We start from the raw sequence: 21,851 nt of genomic DNA, 5'->3' as shown, positions 1-21,851 counted from the left end.
GCGATCCGGTCCGAACCGGGAGCATTTCACCCCTGATTTAGGGTGCATTCAGGAAGTCTTCACACAACACCTTCGCTCTTCTCAATTTTTTTTACACTGCAGACTGATGCTACGGTTGTTGGAATTGCGCTCTGTGTTTGTGTGTGTTTCCCTCTCATTAATCTATACTAAGGACCCCCATCATATACATAGTGAAAATGAAATTTTAGAAATGACTGTCAAGGTATTTAAAAAAAGATTTCTAAAATGCACTTTTAGACTGGCTCAAGGTTGACTCAGCCTTCCGTCCTTCCGAGGTGGGTAAAATGAGGACCCAGATTGTTGGGGGCGATAGACTGACTCTGTAAACGGCTTAGACAGGGCTTTAAAAGCACTAGTGAAGTGGTATATAAGTCTAAGCGCTATTGCTAAGAAAGGGAGAAAAAGGAAGGGAGGGAGGGAGGAAGGAAGGAAGGGCCATGGTGGCACTGTGGGGAGAATGCAGTATTGCAGGCTAATTCACTACCCACAGCCAGGAGTTCGATCCTGACCGGCTCAAGGTTGACTCAGCCTTCCATCCTTCCGAGGTGGGTAAAATGAGGACCCAGATTGTTGGGGACAAGAGGCTGACTCTGTAAACCATTAGAGACGGCTGTCAAGCGCTGTGAAGCAGTATATAAGTCTAAGGGCTATTGCTAACTCTGCCCACTGCCAGCAGTTCGATCCTGACCGACTCAAGATTTACATTTATATCCCGCCCTTCTCCGAAGACTCAGGGCGGCTTACAGTGTGTAAGGCAATAGTCTCATTCTATTTGTATATTTACAAAGTCAACTTATTGCCCCCCCAACAATCTGGGTCCTCATTTTACCTACCTTATAATGGATGGAAGGCTGAGTCAACCTTGGGCCTGGTGGGATTCGAGCCTGCAGTAATTGCAGGGTGCTATGTTTTAATAACAGGCTATCTTACAGCCTGAGCCACCACGGCCCTTTGCTAATATGATCGCAAAGGTCATTTATGTAAAGTATGAAGAGTGTTGGTCCAAGGACGCTGCCTTGGGGAACATCACTATTAACATGTACAGGATTTGATAGAGCACTTCCTATTTTGACCACTTGTTGTCTGTTTGACAGGAAGGCAGCTATTCATTTATGTAGGAGTCCAGAAATGCCATAGGATTTTAATTTTAGAAGTGATTTGTCGTGTACCACTGAATCAAAAGCTTTACAGAAGTCTATGTAAACTGTGTCTATTGCTTTGCTCTGATCGAGATCCATATGTTTTTGCAATGTAATAGTTGTAGATTACAGGATACATTTTTTCTGAGATGAAATTGTTTGTTGGAGAGTAGGTGGTTTGTCTCTAAGTGGAGGGTAATAGACTGGTTAATGATTGATTCCAGGATTTTGCAGGTGATGCCAAAAAAAAATAGGTGGTTGTCGTTTTTGGCAAAAATTTGGCAGAGGCAATGACACCTGATCTGCTTGTTGCTCTTCTTTGGATCGTGAAGGTTGCAAGACTGTCAGGCATGAAAGACAAGATCCTTAGATGAAGATCCCAATTAAACTGCTTTGTTGCTAAAACCCATGCGCAGGAATCTTCTCAACTAAGAGCTGGCAGCTGCTATGAATTAGATAAGGGTCCATGGCACTTAAAGGAGGTTGGGCTTAATTTGCTTGTGGCTACGTAGGGATGCTAGACTGATTTCTCTTTTGACGCCGCCCCCAGATTCTGCCACTTCTTCCCCTACAAAGACCCTAATAAATGCCTTCTTCTCCCCCCCCCCAGGAGTGATGACTCTCTTCTCCATCAAAAGCAACCATCCAGGCCTCCTGAGCGAGAAGGCGGCCAGTAAGATCAACGAGACCATGTTACGCCTTGGTAAGTAGAGGTAACCATAAAGGAGAATATTGAAATGGTGGGTGGGGTCAACTCAAGACATGGCTTGTTTTGGCCGACCGTCTCTGAATCAAGTTACGATGGTGAGAAACGTGGCTTGTTTCTTAATGTGTTGATCCAGCCACTGTGGCTAGATTAGCAAAACTCATTATTAAAATCAGCCACGATTTAGCATAATGCTTGCACCCAACCCTGAGTTTGTATCGAACGCTTTCTCCAAAGGGTTGAGCTCATTGGGGATAGTTGTGTGAATCAAGGCCTTTAATTAAGGAATTAATTTACTTTAAAGAGCCAGTTTGGTCTAGTGGTTAAGGCACTAGGCTAAAACCTGGGAGATGGTGGAGTTCTAGTCCTGCCTTAGGGATGAAAACTGGCCTGGGTGACTTTAGGCCAATCACCAGGAGACGGTGAGTTCTAGTATCGTCTTAGGCATGAAAGCCAACTGGGTTTTTTGGAGGGGCCAATCACCTGGAGACAGTGAGTTCTAGTTCTGCCTTAGGCATGAAAGCCAGCTGGGTGACTTGGGCCAATCACCAGGAGACTGGGAGTTCTAGTCCTACTATAGACATGAAAACCAACTGGCAGTAAGTTAGTCTCTCTCCCTCTCTCTCTCTCCCTCCCTCCCTCTCTCTTTCTCTCTCCATCCCTCCATCTCTCCCTCCCTCCCCCTCTCTCTCCCTCCCTTCCTCTCTCCCTCCCTCCCTCCCTGTCTCTCTTTCTCTCTCCATCCCTCCATCTTTCTCTTTCTCTCTCCATCCCTCCATCTCTCCCTCCCTCTCTCTCTCTCTCTCCCTCCCTCCCTCTCTCTCTCCATCCCTCCATCTCTCTCTCTCTCTCCATCCCTCCATCTCTTTCTCTCTCCCTCCCTCCATCTCTCTCTCCCTCCCTCCCTCTTTCTCTCTCTCTCCCTCCCTCCATATCTCTCTCAAATTAAAATTTGCCACCTTGAGTTGTTTATAAAAAAAACAATAATAGCGCAATATAAATCAAACCACTAGTTCATTACGGTTCCTCCAATTGTGCAGTGGCTGAGGAGCTACTAAGACAGGAAGGGAGTTCAACCTGTCTCATGAATGGCCGCCGCTGCTCGGGACCTCTGACCAGGGGTCTCCAACCTTGGCCACTTGAAGACCTGTGGACTTCAACTCCCAGCAAAGCTGGCTGAGGAATTCTGGGAGTTGAAGTCCACAGGTCTTCAAGTGGCCAAGGTTGGAGACCCCTGCCTCTGACCGCCGTCTTTTATTCGCAGGGATCTTTGGCTTCCTGGCCTTCGGCTTTGTCTTCATCACCTTCGGCTGCCACTTCTACGACTTCTTCAACCAGGCGGAGTGGGAACGCAGCTTCCGGGAATACGTGCTGTAAGTCGTGGAGACGTCGACGTTCCTCCCTCCGCCCACCTCTGGCTTAATGCAACCCGGCGTGGATTCGCACCCGCGCCAGGCTCCTTTGATGACCAATTGTCAAAGGGAGTCCAGGGCTTTCCGATCAAGCCCTTTTCCCCGGGCAACTATTAAGGAAACCAGATTGCCCACTTGCACGCCAGGGTCCAGAAACCAGCATCAAGCAATGATGGCTTTGCTGAAGGATAGGGCAGTTTAACTCGGTTTGAGAGCCTGAAATCCAGATTCTGGGTTTGCTTGCATGGGAATCGAATGGTGGCCGACCCAGATTGGATCCTGTAGCAATCCATTCCCCTGGGTATGAGAAATGGTCCTGGTTTTGTTTAAAAGGAGGGTTGTTTTGGCTGAATGGACTTAAAATAGCTTTTTGGCCATTCTCGCATTCCACTGCGGTTCAGCAAGTTTAACATACCGTATTTTTCAGACTATAAGACTCTCCAAAGTATCAAAAAAAAAAAAAAGCCAACACGGTTCTGGGCTGCATAAACAGAGGGATAGAATCAAGATCACGTGAAGTGTTAGTGCCACTTTATAATGCCTTGGTAAGGCCACACTTGGAATATTGCATCCAGTTTTGGTTGCCACGATGTAAAAAAGATGTTGAGACTCTAGAAAGAGCGCAGAGAAGAGCAACAAAGATGATTAGGGGACTGGAGGCTAAAACATATGAAGAACGGTTGCGGGAACTGGGCCTGGCTAGTCTAGTGAAGAGAAGGACCAGGGGAGACATGATAGCTGTGTTCCAATATCTCAGGGGTTGCCACAAAGAAGAGGGTCAGGCTGTTCTCCAAAGCACCTGAGGGTAGAACAAGAAGCAATGGGTGGAAACTGATCAAGGAAAGAAGCAACTTAGAACTAAGGAGAAATTTCCTGACAGTTAGAACAATTTATAAGTGGAACGACTTGCCTGCAGAAGTTCTGAATGCTCCAACACTGGAAATTTTAAAGAAAATGTTGGATAACCATCTGACTGAGATGATGTAGGGTTTCCTGCCTGGGCAGGGGGTTGGACTAGAAGGCCTCCAAGATCCCTTCCAACTCTGTTGTTATATTATATTATATTATATTATATATTACAAGACGCACCTAGCTTTTGGGGAGGAGAACAAAGGGGAAAAAATCTGCCTCTGCCTCCCAGCAATTTACCTCCTTGCAGCAAACAGCAAACAGCCTGGTCAGCTTCAGCACAACCTGATGTAGCACCAGCAGCTGATTGGTGGTTGGATCCGCCTCCCGGAATACCGCCTATCAGCTGTTCCAGGCTGTGGGGGTCACCATCACCTATCGCCGCCTCCGCGTGTCCCGTTTTCAGCCTCCGTGTGTCCTGTTTTCAGCCTGTTCCAGCTGGTGGCGATAGGTGGCGATGGGCAGCGGCAATCCTTGCAGCCTGGAACAGCTGATCATCAGTATCGTCCTGGCTGAGGAATTCTGGGAGTTGAAGTCCACAATTCTTAAAGGGGCCAAGGTTGCAGACCCCTGGCTTAAATTGCGACCTAACTCGCGATGTAAATCCGATGTGATTTCAATCAAATCCACCGTGGTCTTACCTGTCGCAGGTGCGAGGCCAACGTGACGATCGCCACCCAGACCAACAAGCCGATCCCGGATTGTGAGATCAAGAACCGGCCCAGCCTCCTGGTGGAGAAGATCAACCTCTTCGCCATGTTTGGCACCGGCATCTCCATGAGCACCTGGGTGTGGACCAAGGCTACCTTGCTCATCTGGAAGCGCACCTGGGGCAGGTAAGGGGAGGTGCTGGAGGGATGCCGCCTTGCAGGGGAGGGCTGGCTGGAGTACCAGAGGGATTTGTGGAGGGGGGTGGAGGAGGAGGTGTTCAGTTAAGGAATTCTCCAGGTCCATGGTGGGAAGAGGTAGAAAGGGTTCCTCTCAAGAGCCAAACACCTACAGGTAGGTCCTTGACTTACAGCCGTTCGTTTAGTGACCAGTCAGGGTTAGTATGGCACTCATTTTTCCTCTCCTTTTTTTCATGTTTTCTTCTTTCTTTCTTTCTTTCTTTCTTTCTTTCTTTCTTTCTTTCTTTCTTTCTTTCTTTCTTTATCACCTGTTCTCCTTTTTCTTGCTTCTTTTTTCCTTCCTGTGTTCTCCTTCTTCTTCCTTCTGCTTCACTCTTTCTCCACTTTCTTCTCTTTCTCCTTCTGCACCTCCTCTTCCTCCTTCTTCTCCTCCCCAACTTTTGGGACTATATTTGAGTGACTTCTTTCTTTCTTTCTTTCTTTCTTTCTTTCTTTCTTTCTTTCTTTCTTTCTTTCTTTCTTTTCTTTCTTTCTTTCTTTCTTTTCTTTCTTTTCTTTCTTTTCTTTCTTTTCTTTTCTCTCTCTCTCTTTTTCTTTCTTTCTTTCTTCTTTCTTTCTTTTTCTTTTTCTCTTTCTACTCACTCCTTCCTTCCTTCTTTCTTTCGTGTTTATTTATTTCTAGTTCCTCGCTTCCCCCTCCCTTTCTTTCTTTCCATTTCATCGCTCTTTTCTTTTCCTCTTGTTTTTTCTTTCCCTTTCTTTCCCTTTCTTTCCCTTTCTCTCTCTCTTCCTTCCTTTTTCTTCCTTCCTTCCATCTTCTCTCTCTCTTTCCCTCCCACTCTCCCTCTCTCTCTTCCTTCCTTCCTCTTTCTTTTTCTTCCTTCCATCTTCTCTCCCACTCTCCCTCACTCCCTCCATCTCTCTCTCTCTCTTTTTGTCTTTTTTTCTTTCTGTCCCAGCTCAGAACTATATTTCTATATTTGGGACTATATTTGAGTGACTTCTTCCTTCCTTCCTTCCTTCCTTCCTTCCTTCCTTCCTTCCTTCCTTCCTTCCTTCCTTCATTTCTTTCTTTCTCCCCCCCTCTCTCTCTTTCTGCTCCTCCTCCTTGCTTCTTCTTTCTCCTTCTCTCCTTTCTCCACTTCCTTCCTTCTCTTTCTTCTTTCTACTCTTTCTCCTCCTTTTACGACCTTTCTTGCCACCGTTGCTAAGTGAATCACTGCACTTGTTCCGTTAGTAACATGGTTGTTAAGTGGATTCGGCTTCCCCGTTGACTTGCCTTGTCAAAAGGGCTGAAAAGAGGATTCCCATGGCCCCAGGAACACTGCAACAGTCATAAGTACATGCCAGTTGCCAAGCGTCTGAATTTTTGATCATGTGATCGCCGGGACACTGCAACCGTCGTAAGTGTGAAAATCGGTGCTAAGTCACTTTTTTTTTCAGCGCGTGGTGACTTTGAACAGACGCTAAACGGACTGTTGTAAGTCAAGGACAAGCTGTTCGCGATGTTTTTGCATTCTGTGGGGCTCTTGTCATCACTACCCCTCCATTTGTAAGTTGGGGTGCTCTGGAGTCATTGCAAAGCTCTGCATTTTGTTCTTTTAAAGTGGGTTTTTAAAGGGTGGGGAAAGAACCCCACAAACCAGGTTGCAAATGGCCGGAAGTGGCAACCAGAAGGATGTCCCAAAGGTGCTTTTTTCCACTGGACTTTCTGGTTTTTCTTTGAAGACATTTCACTTCTCCTCCCAGAAGCTTCCTCAGCTCTGACTGGATTGTGAGGAATGGAAGGATTGATACTCCTTGCAGAGGCATTTGCATCCTTTTTTAGAGGGTCCTTGAGGCCACTTGGAGGTTTGTCTGTCTTCAAGTCCACCTGAGTGCTGCAAATGGGTGTGGAACAAAAGGACTGTGCAATTCCAAGAAGGTTCCACACCCATTTTGCACCGCGGTGTGGCTCAGGCTGTAAGATAGCCTGTTATTAAACACAGCTGTCCTCGGGGTCACCTGAGTGGTGCAAATGGGTGTGGAGCCTTCTTGGAATTGCAGAGTCCTTTCAGCCGTTCCAAGAAGGCTCCACCTCCATTTGGACTACTCAGGTCACCCTGGAGGACACAGATAAACCTCCAAGCGGCCTCAAGGACTCTCTAAAAAAGGACGCAAATGACCGGCTGTCTGCAAGGAGTATCAATCCTTCCATCCTCCACCGTTCAGTCAGAACTGAAGAAGCTCCTTGGATGAGAAGCGAAACGTCTTCTGGGGAACGGAAGGATTGATACTCCTTGCAGACAGCTGGTCATTTGCAGCCTTTCAGAGGGTCCTTGAGGCCACTTGGAGGTTTGTCTGTCTTCAGGTCCACCTGAGTGCTGCAAATGGGTGTGGAACAAAAGGACTGTGCAATTCCAAGTAGGCTCCACACCCATTTTGCACCACTCAGGTGACCCTGAGGACACAGACAAACCTCCAAGTGGCCTCAACTTTCTAACAGGAGGCAAATGACCAAATGCTGCCTGCAAGGAATATAAACCTTTCCCTGCCATCCAGTCAGAGCTGAAGAAGCTCCTTGGATGAGAAGCGAAACGTCTTCGAAGAAAAACCAAGAAAGTCCAGTTGCCTGTTGGGAAAAAAAAAAACACCCACCTTCGGGACAACCAGGACCGGGATGATGGAGAATCTCGAGAGACAACCTGAAGGATGATGGGTCGCTTAAAGCAGGGGTTTCCAGCCTCCAATCTCCAACCAGAAAAAAATCTGCCTCTGCCTCCCAGCAATTTACCTCCTTGCAGCAAACAGCAAACAGGCTGGTCAGCTTCAACACAACCTGATGTAGCACCAGCAGCTGATTGGTGGTTGGATCGGCCTCCCGGAATACCGCCTATCAGCTGTTCCAGGCTGGGGGGGTCGCCACCACCTGTCGCTACCTCCACGTGCCCCATTTTCAGCTTCCGCGTGTCCCGTTTTCAGCCTGTTCCAGCCAGCGGGGATAGGCGGCGATGGGCAGCGGCAATCCTTGCAGCCTGGAACAGCTGATCGTCAGTATCGTCCTGGCTGAGGAACTCTGGGAGTTGAAGTCCACAAGTCTTAAAGGGACCAAGGTTGGAGACCCCTGGCTTAAAGGAACAAATCTACCAGGCGGGATCTTCCCGTCTGCATCCTCCCACCCCATCCCAAACAGCCTGGCCCTAACCCTCTGCCCAGAGGTTGTGAGTCAGTGGTGGGGCATGATCAGGAGGCCTGTGATGTCTTCTTCTCCTCCAGGCTGACCGGACGGAGCAGCAACGAGCCCAAGAGGATCAAGAAAAGCAAGATGATTGCCAAAGCTTTCGCCAGGAGGAAGGAGCTGCAGCACAACCCCGAGCAGGAGCTCTCCTTCAGCCTGCGCACCGTCTCGCACGAGGGGCCCGTCGGTACGTCCTGGAGGAGGAGGAGAAAAACGAGGACGCTTGTTCCGTGGGGGCCTCGGTGCTCTTGAGGGGTTTTTTTTGCAGATGTTTCATGGCCCGACTAGGTAACATCATCAGGCCTAGGAAGGAGTGGGGTTTGTGGAGAGGAGGAGGACGGTGGGGTCCTTGGTGCTTTCTGAGCTTGGGGGGGTTTCTTGCAGATGTTTCACAACCCGACTACGGAACGTCATCAGTGCTAAACGAGAGTGGTGTTATATAAGCAGGAAGTGCACTTCCCCCTAACACGGATAATGTTGCCTAGTTGCGTCATGAAATGTCGGCAAGAAAACCAACCAACAGCTTAGAGGGCACCGAGGACCCCAAAGTCCTGCTCCTCCTGCTCTTCCTCCTTCATCTTCCTCTCCTTCATTCCTCCTTCCTCTTCCTCTTCCCTGTCACCTCCTCCTCTCCACAAATCCCACTCCCTTCTAGCACCGATGATGGTCCCTAGTTGGGTCATGAAACGTCTACAAGAAATATCCAAGCTCAGAGAGCATGAAGGACCCCTCAGCCCTCCTCCTCCTCCTCCTCGTCTTCTTCCTCCTCCTCTGTCTCTGCCTCCTCCTCTTCTCCACAAACCCCACTCCCTTCTAGCACTGATGATGGTCCCTAGTTGGGTCATGAAACATCTGCAAGAAATATCCAAGCTCAGAGAGCATGAAGGACCCTTCAGTCCTCCTCCACCTCCGCCGCCTCCTCCTCTCCACAGAGAACCCCACTCCCTCCTAACACTGATGATGTTCCCTAGTTGGATCATGAGACGTCTGCGAGAAAACCACCCATTTCAGAGAGTACCAAGGACCCCTTAGTTCAATCCCCAGCTACAGATATTCTCTTTATTGCTACTGGGTTAAAATTATGTCACTTAATGGCTGGGGGATACAAAAGCTGAATGAAAGTTTATAAAAATATAAATCTATCAGCTTTTGAGCAGAAAGAGATGCTTATCAGAAAGTGAGAACTCTCACGTCCGTCTGCCCAGGTATTTTGCAGCTTTTATCTTCTATTAGTTTTATTGTATATATTTTTTTTTATTAGAGTGGCACAGTGGCCTAGTGGTGAAGCTGCTCCCTTCCCAATCGGAAAGTTGAGGGCTCAATTCTAGGTAGCGGCAGATATTTCTCTCCTAGGGCGCAAAGAAAAAAAAACCTTATCTGCTGTGAACCCTGTGTAGACGTCAGGAAGGGCATCCGGTCAACAAATGCTCAGGCTCCATTGAACTCTACCCCGAATTACGGGATTAGGTAAAGATTAAGGTTCCCCTTGCACATATGTGCTAGTCGTTCCTGACTCTAGGGGGCGGTGCTCATCTCCGTTTCAAAGCCGAAGAGCCAGCGCTGTCCAAAGACGTCTCCGTGGTCATGTGGCTGGCATGACTCAACGCCAAAGGCGCACGGAACGCTGTTACCTTCCCACCAAAGGTGGTCCCTATTTTTTCTACTTGCATTTTTACATGCTTTCAAAACTGCTAGATTGGCAGAAGCTGGGACAAGTCATGGGAGCTCACCCTGTTACACGGCAGCACTAGGGATTCGAACCGCTGAGCTGCCGACCTTTCGATCGATAAGCTCAACATCCTAGCCCCTGAGCCACTGCGTCCCTATGGGATTAAAGGGTCGTAAAAAAGGGAGTTTTTAATTGTAATTTTGTTGGTTGTTGTGAGTCCCCTAATCGTTGGGAATCAGGCACCATACAAGTTTATTATTCTTATTGTTTGCAGAAGTAGCTTTTGTAATTTTTCCACTTATTTACTTATTATTGTCTCATATTTGACAGAGAGACACGGCCAAAGTACCCAGGAAGCAGCCCAAATTGTAAACTAGTCTTACGTCAAGCTTTTTCCCAGGTAGTTCTCAACTTACAGCCGTAAACTGTAATTGAATTCTTAATCACAGCTGTGGTCGTTAAATGGGCCACCGCATGCTCATACTTTTTATTTATTTATTTTGCAGCGGCTGTTAAGCAAATACTATGGTTGTTAACCAAATCTGACGGTTGTTAAGCAAACCCATTATACTCTCTGTGCTTTTTGCCGGAAATTGGAAATCGGTCGTAGTTGAGGGATTACCTGTAGTAAATGAACGGAGATGAAAAGCTCAATTTTGATCATTGAATTAAAATATCTTTGCTTCTCTTTCCAGCCGGTTTGGGGTTTGATATCAGCGAGCCTTCGGGAGACATGTCCTCGGCTTGGGCACAACATGTGACCAAAATGGTGGCCAGGAGAGGCGCCATCCTCTCTCAGGATGTCTCTGTCACACCTGTAGCTACGCCAGGTAATGGTTCTCACAGAGGTTGGCTGGGCAGGAGGTCAGCTGGGCTGTCAAAAGAGCTCGAATGCCACCGGAAGGGGTCCTTTTTGGCCATGTGGCATTCCATGCATTGGTGTCTATTCTATCTTGACTCACTGCTGCCAGCTGCTGGCCAAAGGCTGGAAATGCAGGTAGTCCACCTGTAATGCACATTCCTGGCTTGGAAAGTTTAACATGGGAAGATTCCTCTGCTTTCTTCAGAGGAGGGGTCACCTGGAAAGGTGAAAAATGTGCCATCCAGGTGTGTGTTTGTGTGTGTGAGGAGAGAGAGAGAGAGAGAAGGACGGAGGGAAAGATTTTGTTCTTGCAAATAGGCAATGCCTGTCCAAAAACTAAATTTGATTTACTTTATACCAGGGTGGAATGAAAATTAACTGTGCAGGTAGTCCTGGATTTACGACCACAATTTGAGCCCAGAATTTTGTTGCTAAGCCAGTCAGTGGTTAAGTGGGTTTCCCCCCCCCCCCAGTTTAAGATTTTTCTCGCCACATTTGTTAAGTGAACTACTGCAGGTGTTAAGTGAGTATCTGGCTTCCCCGTTGACTTTGGCTCCTCAGAGGATCAGGGAAAAGTGATCACGACATGACTCCTGGGACATTGCGACCGTCATAAGTAGGAACCCAAATGCCAAGTGTCTGAATTTGGATCATGTTGACCATGGGAGATACTGCAGCGGTCGTAAGTGTGAAAAACGGTCACGAGTCACTTTTTTCCCCATGCCGTTGTAACTTCAAGCTGTCACTAAACCAATCGTTGTAAGTCGAGGACTCCCTGTACTCCCTTGGAGTTGGGCGGCTAGTACACGCAAACAAATAAACGAAGATAGTGTTTGATTTACGACTGTTCGTTTAGTGACCCATCAAATTTACAACTGCGCTGAAAAAAAGGAACTTGGGACCGTTTTTCACACTTACGACCGCCGCCGTATCCCCGCGGTCACGTGATCAAAATTCAGACGCTTCGCAACGGGCTCATATTTACGACAGTCGCAATGTCTCCCGGGGGTCACGTGATCCCCCCCTGACAAGCAAAGTCGGGAAAAGCCGGATTTGCTTAACAACGGTGTGACTCCCTTCACAATGGCACCGATTCACTTAACAACCGGGGCGAGAAAGGTTGTAAAATGGGGAAAAACTCACTGTGCAGGCCCCCACACCCTTGGTCTCCCTTAGCAACGGAAAGGCGGGGCTCACTTAGCAACGGAAAGGCGAGGCTCAATTATGGTCGTAAAGCAAGGACTCCCTCTAATACAAAATGTACCCCAGCCTGAATGCAAAACGTCTAACTGTCTCAGCCCTATCTCCCAAAATGAGACCTAACGGTCTTGTGACAGCTGCCAATCCTCCTCCTCAGAGAATCTGGTGGAACTTTACCTATGGAATGACAGATAACAGATAAACAGAGTTGGAAGGGACCTGATAGGTCATCTAGTCCAACCCCCTGCCCAAGCAGGAGACCCTACACTGTTTCTGACAGAGGGCAGCCCAGTCTCTTCTTGAAAGCTTCCAATGATGAAGCTCCCACAGCTTCTGAATAACAGAATAACAGAGTTGGAAGGGACCTTGGAGGTCATCTAGTCCAGGGGTCTCCAACCTTGTCAACTTTAAGACTGGGGGACTTCAACTCCCAGAATTCCTCAGCCAGCTTTTGCTGGCTGAGGAATTCTGGGAGTTGAAGTCCCCCAAGTCTTAAAGTTGACAAGGTTGGAGACCCCTGATCTAGGCCAACCCAAGCAGGAGACCCTACACCAGAGGTGGGTTTCAGCAGGTTCTGACCAGTTCTGAAGAACCGGTAGCGAAAATGTTGAGTAGTTCGGAGAACCGGTAGTTAAAATCCTGACTGGCCCCAACCCCATCTATTCTCTGCCTCCCAAGTCCCAGCTGATCGGGAGGAAATGGGGATTCTGCAGTAACCTCCCCCTGGATTGGGGCGGGAATGGAGATTTTACAGTATCCTTCCCTTGCCCCGCCCACCAAGTCCCGCCCACTAAGCCATGCCCCGCCCATCAAGCCACACCCACAGAACCGGTAGTAAAAAAAATTGAAACCCACCACTGCCCTGCACCATTTCTGACCGATGGCAGTCCAGTCTCTTCTTGAAAGCTTCCAGTGATGAAGCTCCTATAACTTCCGAAGGCAACTTCTGTTCCATCGGTGGATTGTTCTCACTGCCAGAAAATTCCTCCTTATTTCCAGGTTGAATCTCTCCTTGTTCAGTTCCCATCCATTATTCCTTGTCTGGCCCTTAAGTGCCTTGGAAAATAGCTTGACCCCCAATTCCTCTCTGTGGCAGCCCCTCAAATATTGGAAGATGCTATCGTGTCTCCCCTGGTCCTTCTCTTCACTAGACCAGCCAGGCCCAGTTCCTGCAACTGTTCATTGTAGGTTTTAGCCTCCAGTCCCTTCATCATCCTGGTTGCTCTTCTCTGCACTCTTTCTAGAGTCTCAACATCCTTTTTATAGTGTGGTGACCAAAACTGGATTACAGGACGCCAGGTGTAGCCTTACTAGGGCTTTATCAACACTGTCAAACTATTTACTGAATCTGCACTACTATTAATCTTCTCATAGTTCCCATCACCAATCTCTTTCCATTTATGACTGTATGACTATAACTTGTTGCTGGCAATCCTTATGATTTATATTGATATATTGACCATCAATTGTGTTGTAAATGTTGTACCTTGATGAACGTATTTTTTCTTTTATGTACACCGACAGCATATGCACCAAGACAAATTCCTTGTGTGTCCAATCACACTTGGCCAATAAAAATTCTATTCTATTCTATTCTATTCTATAGAGCAGAGGTCTCCAACCTTGGCAACTTTAAGCCTGGCGGACTTCAACTCCCAGAATCCCCCAGCCAGCATTCTGGGAGTTGAAGTCCTCCAGGCTTAAAGTTGCCAAGGTTGGAGACCCCAGTTATAGAGTGGTATTAGGACCTCCCTTGATCTTGATTGACAGTTCTCTCGCCCCCCCTCTTTTTCCAGTGCCCCCCGAGGAGAGGGCCAGTCATTGGCTGATGGAGGGCGAGTTCTCCTCCCGACGGGCCAAGAAACCGACTCGGAAGAAGAAGAAGCACAGAAAAAAGAAGGGGGTTTGCCCTTCCGGGCCAGCAGCCGAGACCTGCACCCCGAATTACTTTGCCCCGGGGGGGCCCAGCTCCGTCCCACGCCTGCCTCGCCTCCCCCAAACCAAGTGTTTTGTCGCCGACCCACAGCAAAGCCAAGCTCTGGATGACGTCCTTTGGTCTCGCGCGGACCCCGAATGGAGACCCCGAGCTCCCCGACAGCTGGACCCCTCCCTGGCTGGACTGTCCCGGGACCTGCCCCCCAGCAGCTGCCGGCGCAACAACCCCCCGGATCTCATCAACCACCCCTTTTCCCCTGATTTTGGGGGTTCTGAGGAAACGGAACCAGAACGTGGAGCGTGGCTGTTCCCCGGACAGCAGCCGTCGCGTTTTCGGGGGGCCGCCTTCCCTGCTCCCCCCAGGAGCTCAGCTGCTTTGTTCCTGGGCGGTGATTTCTATGGGGTGCAGCCGCCTCTGGGCAGGTGGGGTGGGTTGCCCCCCATCCATTCCCGGACAAACCTGATGGACGCCGAGTTGGTGGATCTGGACTCCGACTTCTAGGAGGGGGCTTTTCCAATGGCGTGGTTTGGTGGTCGATCAGCCGTGGGTGGGTGGGGGGTTGGGAGAAAGAGGGGGAAGGGACGGTCCCGAAGGGGTTCTTCTGCTCCCTCTCCTTCAAGGAGACCGAAAGAGATTATTGGAAGAGACAACCTGCCCTTGGACACCTTCTGAAGGCCCTCCTTCCTTCCCCTCCCCCTCACCCCCTTGTGGACCTCTTCAAGAAGACCCAGGGTGGGATTGTCCTTCTCGTTTTGGTATGAGGAGAAGCTCAAGAAGGTTTCTCGCTTCCAGAATGAGGAAAACTCTGCATCACCATCTGCAGAAGGTCTCCCCCACCGCACTGATGATGCTACTTAGCTGGGTCACGAAACGTCTGTAAGAAAACAACCAATCTCAAAGCACCAAGGACTCCCCACAGCCCTTCCTTCCTTCCTTCTTTCCTTCCTTCTTTCCTTCCTTCCTTCTTTATCCCTGATGATGTTCCCTAGCTGGGTCATGAAATATCTGCAAGAAAACAACCAAGCTCAGAGACCATCAATGACCCTCCTTCCCTCCTTCCCTCCCTCCCTCCCTCTCTCCTTCATTCCTGATACTGTTCCCTAGTTGGGTCATGAAATGTCTGCAAGAAAACAACCAAACTCAAAGATCATCAAGGGCCCTCCTCATTTTTCCTTCCTCCTTCCATCCATCCAGCCAGACCAGGGGGTCTCCCACCTTGGCAACTTTAAGACTTGTGGACTTCAATTCCCAGAATTCCTCAGCCAGCAAAGCAAAGCCGGCTGAGGGATTCTAGGAGTTGAAGTCCACAAGTCTTAAAGTTGCCAAGGTGGGAGACCCCTGATCCAGACCATCGCCTAACAAAAACTCATAAAACCAGGGCTGTCCCGTGATGTCCTGCCTAGCAATCAACAACTAAGGACTAATTCCGGACACCATTCCGGTCGCAATTCAAGGACTACCCTGTGCATTGCACCAACGACGTCAGGGGCTCTAGGTACATAATACCTCGTATCGCTTTGGGCATTTACCGTACCTGTTGCAGTTTTGAGCAGAAAGGAGGTTTATTTCAAAAAGATTTCTTGGAGAAGATCCCGATGATTTGAAGGACATTCTACACGGATGGGTTGATCTGGATGTCTTCTCAAGAGATCCATGGCTGAGGGTGCTTCAGAATTGAGTTTGAAGATCATGGACGTGATGGACCACCAGGGACTATCCTGAAGTCAGATGAGTATTCCTCAACCCCGATGACTGGGTGGACGTCAACTCCCAGAATTCCCCAGCCAGTGATGGAACTTGTAGTGTTCACCTTCAACCTCTCTATGGTGGAACCAGACGGGAGATAGGAATTGGAATATGGAGTAAGCAGGGAGGCCGTCTTGAGTGGAAGAGTTGAAGTCCACCCATCTTAAAAGGGTGGACAATGTTGAGGAACATCATGTCTACCATCTGGATAGTCCCTGGTAGCCTGCCATATCTTTGATCTTCAGTCCTGTGTCCACCATCTCTGACCCTTCCTGATGGACCTTGAGATCCAACCTTAACATATCCCCATCTCTGGTTCGAAGTTCCTCGCGGAATTCTGTAGGGACACCTCAGTTGGAGTCTTTTCCCCTAACTTCTGAAGTCTTCATGGGGTCAACTCTACAGCCGGTTAGAAGAACCTTTTTCTGAGGTCACCTGGACCACAGTTTGAAGGCCTTGAACTTTTGGAGAACTCTTGCTTTCCACACCCCGTGCTATGCCTCTACCTCCCCGTGCAGCTTGATGGGACTTGTAGTCTTGACCTTCATCCTCTCCCTGGTGGGACCAGAGGGCGATGGGAATTAGGACAGGGAGTCAACTTGGAGGCTGAGTTGAATGGGAAGGAGCGGTAGCAACGTGTTAAAATATTTCCAGGTTTGTTACTGTTCTTCAATATACCTATGTATAACGCAAAGTTTTCGTCTGTGTTTGGTGGTTGCAAAATCTAAACATTTTATCATCTCTAATAAGAAATTTCTTTGGAAAGGTTGGATAACTTTGGAAATCTTGACACAATCTGGTTGGATTGAAACCTCACTAAACTCATCCAGGGTGCCCATCAGGGGTGAAATGCTCCAGGTTCGGACCGGATCACTTGATCCGGTAGCAATGACGGCAGGTGGTTCGGAGAACCGGTAGCAAAAATCCCTGCCCCCCCCATGCCCAGCTGAGCTGTGCAATCATTCGGCCGAAAAAATGCTTTTAAAAAGTAAAAAAAGCCTCTGATGATCGCACGGCTCAGCTGGGATCGTCAGAGCCTTTTAAAAGCATTTTTTCTACCAAAGGCTGAAGAGGTTGCAGAAAAAATGCTATTAAAAGTAAAAAAAAAAAAGTTGGCCGTGCCCACCCAGTTACATTACCCCCCCCACCAAGCCACACCCACAGAACCGGTAGTAACAAATTTTACATTTCACCATTGGTGGCCACAAATATCTATTGGCCAGTTTCTCTGCTCCTATTGCTTTTTCTACTTTTATACACAGGTATTCTTCGACTTAACAATAGTTCATTTAGTGACCGAAGTTAGAGCGGTCGTAAAAAAAAGCGACGTAGGATCGTTTTTTACACTTAACGACGGTTGTCGCAGCCCTGTCGTCACGCGATCCAAATTGTGGCCCTTGTGAACTGGACATGTATTGATGTGGCAAATACGTGCCACCAGGATTTTGATGGTGTGACCATTGGGAGGCAGAGCCGGTCGTTAAGTGTGAGGATCAATTTTGAATCACTTTTTTTTTTTTTTAACTTCAAGGGGTCGCGCAGTAAATCTTTGTATGTTGAGCATTATATGTGTCACATTTATATCAGTGGTGGGTTTCAAATTTTTTTACTACCGGTTCTGTGGGTGTGGCTTGGTAGGCGTGGCAGGGGGAGGATACTGCAAAATCTCCATTCCCACCCCACTCCAGGGGAAGGTTACTGCAAAATCCCCATTCCCTCCCCATCAGCTGGGACTTGGGAGGCAGAGAATAGATGGGGACAAGGCCAGTCAGAGGTGCTATTTACCGGTTCTCCGAACTACTCAAAATTTTCGCTACCAGTTCTTCAGAACTAATCAGAACCTGCTGGAACCCACCTCTGGTTTATATGTTTTGTTATTGCAAAATAAAATGTGTCCTCAATATTTAGAAGAAAACTCCTGGTTGGGATTCACCGTTGTTGTGTCTCTTTTGAAGTTTGGGTTAATCCAATTGGTTTTTGTTTCAAAAAAAGAAAAATAAGAATTTCACGAATTTGGAATTCAGCTGGTTAGAATAGAATAGAATAGAATTTTTTATTGGCCAAGTGTGATTGGACACACAAGGAATTTGTCTTGGTGCATATGCTCTCAGTGTACATAAAAGATACGTTCATCAAGGTACAACACTTACAACACAAATGATGGTCAATATATCAATATAAATCATAAGGATTGCCAGCAACAAGTTATAGTCATACAGTCATAAGTGGAAAGAGATTGGTGATGGGAACGATGAGAAGATTAATAGTAGTGCAGATTCAGTAAATAGTCTGACAGTGTTGAGGGAATTGTTTAGCAGAGTGATGGCCTTCGGGAAAAAACTGTTGTTCTGGTGTGCAGTGCTCTATAGTCTTGGTGTGAACACTATTTCCTTACCTAAACTCAGGAAGGTTAAAACTCGACCGAAAATCTTAATTGAACCCAACTGCAAAATCTTTTAGCTGAATTAAACGTAGAGCGCGCAGCCACAGAAACTAAAGATTGCAAGACGTTAAAAGGGGGGGCAAAAATGTTATTAACTAAATTTGTGCCAGGAGATGGCAATACGGAGCAGGATTTGAATTGCGTATGCTGCCACGGTTGTAAGTACAAAAATTGGCCCTGAGTCACTTTTTTCAATGCCTGTAACTTCGGTCACTAAATATAAATGTTGTAAATTTATTGTAACTTCGGTCACTAAATATAAATGTTGTAAATCGAGAACTCCCTGTGTATAAAAGTAGAAATATCATCTGGAGCAGAGGAACTGGCCTACAGATGTTTGTGGGCAGCCCGGATGAGTTTTAGTGGGATTTAAATCCAGCCAAAAAATTGTGTGAACAATGGTCATAAAACAGGGTTGTTGTTTTTTCAGTGCGTCGTAACTTGGAACGGTCACTAAATGAACTGTTGTAAGTCGAGGGCTACCTGTAATTCATCCCTGGTTGGGCAAATGGATGAGAATTCTTCAACTCCCAGAATTCTCTAGCTAGTATGCTTTAAGATAAGTAGACTTCAACTCCCAGAATCCTCCAGCCACCATGGTTTAAGATAAGTGGACTTCAACTCCCAGAATCCCCCAGCCAGCATGCTTGAAGATAAGTGGACTTCAACTCCCAGAATTCCCTAGCCAGTATTGCAGTCTTGTTTCTCAACCTTGCAATTTGAAGAGGTATGGACTTCAACTCCCAGAATTCCCCATGCTAGCTGGAGAATTCTGGGAGTTGAAGTCCACACCTCTTCAAGTTGGCAAGGTTGAGAAACGCTGATTTAAACAAATGGCAGCTTTACTCCGGAGGTCAATTTTAATTGCCTTTTCAAGGAAACCATCACAACCAACAAAAAAAAACCCCAAAACCCATTGTGATAGTTGTTTTGTGTTCTTAGCACCCCGAGTCCCATTTGAAAAGTGGACAGTCTCCCCATCCCCAACCGATTTAATCAATAAATTCCATGGCACCAGCACCTGTCCATATACAGAATCCTAGCAGGAATCGTGGGAATGGCCCTTGGCTCAGAACATGCGCAGAGTGCATTTTCAACACTCCTGGGGAGTGACAAATTACATGCTGTGATTGTGTCTTGTAACCTTCCTGCTAAGCCTTGCCGGAAAAAAACCCCCAGAGGTTCAGCAAAAGGACAAGTTTTTAACCTCTGGAAAGAATTAATTTGACTTTGGGGTAAAGGACAGGATGTACGCTTTGTGCTTTGCTCCCAAAATCACAGGTAAAGAAAGATAAGTCATATCTTTATCTCCCTCTTTCTGCTAAAACTCTAATTTGTTCTTTGTTTTCATTTCTTTTTCTCCTGGTGCTCCTGTATTATTTTTAATCCTCTTACAGGAGGAGGTTTTATAAGCTGTTCAGCGTCAGCATGGATTAGAATGGTTGAGGAAATAAATACATAATTACACTGACCACAGAGGGAGTGCTGGGAAAACTGGAGGCTTGTTAGACTTTCAAATTGTTTTATATCTTGCAAAAAAAAAAAAGGCATATCTATCCTTTGTCCCCCAGATTCCTTCCAAATGCTTTTCACACCCTTAATTCTCTCTGTCTATCATTCTATCATCTATCATTTGTCTGCCTGTCTGCCTTCCTGCCTGCCTGTCAGATCTATTTACCTACCAACCTTCTGGCTGTAAACTGCCCTGAGTCCTTCGGGAGAAGGGCGGTATAGAAATTAAATTAATAAAATAATAAAAATAAATAAAATACCTATGTCAGGTTTCCAAGGAACACCCCCAACGAAATAAAGCTTTGAGGCTTGAGGTTCCTCAAAGTTCCAATTTATTACAGATGTCATGTTGGCACAGCTGGGAAAACCCGAAACTGAAAGCTTCCAGGTTTTCCACACCCAGTTGACAGTTCACAGCCCTGCTCCACACCCACAAGTTCATCACATTGTCCAATCAACTCTTCACACTCAACTGGATACAATCTTCAGGCAGTCTACATCAGACTAGGATGTCCTTGAATACAGAATGTTGTTATGACTAACTTTCTACCGCTCCAACAACCACCCCCTCCCAGCTTCCCCAGCTAAAATATGTGGCAGTTAAGAAACAAAAAGAAAATTGCCTTCCAAAACTGACAACTTACCTCTATCTACCATTTATATCTATAATTTATCGGTATCTATCCAACCATCTGTATCTATCTCTGTCTGTCTATATTTGTCTGTGTCTGTCTGTCTATCTAACATCTATCTATCCAACTATCCATCTATCATCGTATCTAGCCATCCATCTATCATCTATCCAACATCTTGTGGTCCACCAGTAGCCTGCGGAGCTGGTAGTGGAGTCGGACAGTGAGGAGTCTGGGGAGGAACATGGGCCAGTCCTGGAGTCTGGGGAAGGCCCAGATGAGGGCTTTGCATCGGAGGCAGAGAGGGGGCCATCTGGGAGTGACGCCTCCCGAGGTGGACAGCAGAGAGGCAGAGGAACAGGAGGAGCCTGTTGCATGCATGCAAAGGGTTGCTGGAAGGCAAGAGCAGCGGGACTACAGCAAAAGCAAAAGGGACGACTCGGGAGTAAGGCCAGGAGATGATTGGCCCCTCCCATAAGGCTTAAAAGACCAGCAACGGCTCTTGGGCTCTTCATAGGAAAGCAACATTGCTACATTGATTTCTAGTCGGTGTCTCTTGTTTGTGAACTTCATGGGGCTTTGCCAAGAAAAGCCTTTGGCAGGGTGCCAAAGAAGACAAAAGATTTGTGATGAGGCCGAAGGACTTTGTTTTGGAATTTGAAAAAGAAGAGGAGTAGGAGGAGAGGCAGAAGAAGAGGAGTAGGAGGAGGGAGAGAGGGGAAGAGGTTGTAAATCGAGGACTACAAGTGGAGAAAGATGGGGAGGCAGAGGAAGAGGAAGAAAAGAAAAAAGGAGGAGAGGGAAGGAAAAAAGGAAGGAGAAGGAATGAAGGCAAATGAGGAGAAGAGGAGGAAGAAAAATTACAGGAGAAGAGGAGGAGGAGTGAACAGAGAGGAAGACGTTGTAAGTCGAGGACTACAAGTGGAGAAGGATGGGGAGGTGGAGGAAGAAAAAAAAGGAGAGGGAGAAGAAGAGAAGGCAAAAGGAAGAAGGAATGAAGGCAAATGAGGGGGAGGGGAAGAGGTTGTAAGTCGAGGACTACAAGTGGAAGAGGAGGGGGGAGGGGAAGGAAGAAAGAAAGAAAGGGGGGAAAAAAGAGGCGGGGAAAAGGAAGAAAGAAGATATGATGATGTTGATGGCCTTCAAGCTTGCCAGGCCCGCAAGGGAAAAAATGATGGGTCCTGGAGTCCTGGGTGGACGATGGTCCATGCAGTCCTTCTGAAAACTCCAACGCGTGTTTTGCCGGGGGGGGGAGGGAAGAGAGGGGGGAACCCCTGGGCCTTCCAAGCCCCGCCCATCCCCCGAAGCGCCCAATTGAGTTTCGAGCCGCGCCGCGGGCGCTCATGGGAACGGCAGTCCCGCCGCTCCGGAAGAGCCCTGTTCCCTGCTTGCCACGAGCCGTCGAACTGCAGCTCCCGAGAGCCTCCGCGCGGGCGGGCGGGGGGAGGCGCTGCGTCGTCGTCGTCCTTCCTCCCGCTCCCCTCCCCTCCCCCCCCGCGCGCAAAGCCCGCCGGGATCGGCAGTCTCCGAAAGGCTGAGGCGCCGCTGCGGCCAGGCGGGCGCGGGACTCGTTTCCCGGCGTGCCCCGCGCGCGGGGTG

General features: G+C 47.8%; 1 protein-coding gene across 1 annotated transcript in view; it reads left to right on the top strand.

The window, feature by feature from the left end:
- The window catches only part of SMO (smoothened, frizzled class receptor), a 28,231-nt gene extending 13,239 nt beyond the window's left edge, over positions 1-14,992 (top strand). The window contains exons 7-12 of the mRNA XM_058190152.1: positions 1,771-1,863; positions 3,131-3,239; positions 4,838-5,023; positions 8,291-8,439; positions 10,617-10,751; positions 13,780-14,992. Coding sequence (XP_058046135.1) covers positions 1,771-1,863; positions 3,131-3,239; positions 4,838-5,023; positions 8,291-8,439; positions 10,617-10,751; positions 13,780-14,420 — 1,313 coding nt within the window. The 3' untranslated portion in view covers positions 14,421-14,992. The remainder of the gene's footprint in view (positions 1-1,770; positions 1,864-3,130; positions 3,240-4,837; positions 5,024-8,290; positions 8,440-10,616; positions 10,752-13,779) is intronic.
- The last annotated feature ends 6,859 nt before the right edge of the window (positions 14,993-21,851 follow it).

Source organism: Ahaetulla prasina, chromosome 7, assembly GCF_028640845.1.
Source record: "Ahaetulla prasina isolate Xishuangbanna chromosome 7, ASM2864084v1, whole genome shotgun sequence".
NCBI classification, from domain to species: domain Eukaryota; kingdom Metazoa; phylum Chordata; class Lepidosauria; order Squamata; family Colubridae; genus Ahaetulla; species Ahaetulla prasina.
This window is presented reverse-complemented; position numbering and strand designations above follow the sequence as displayed.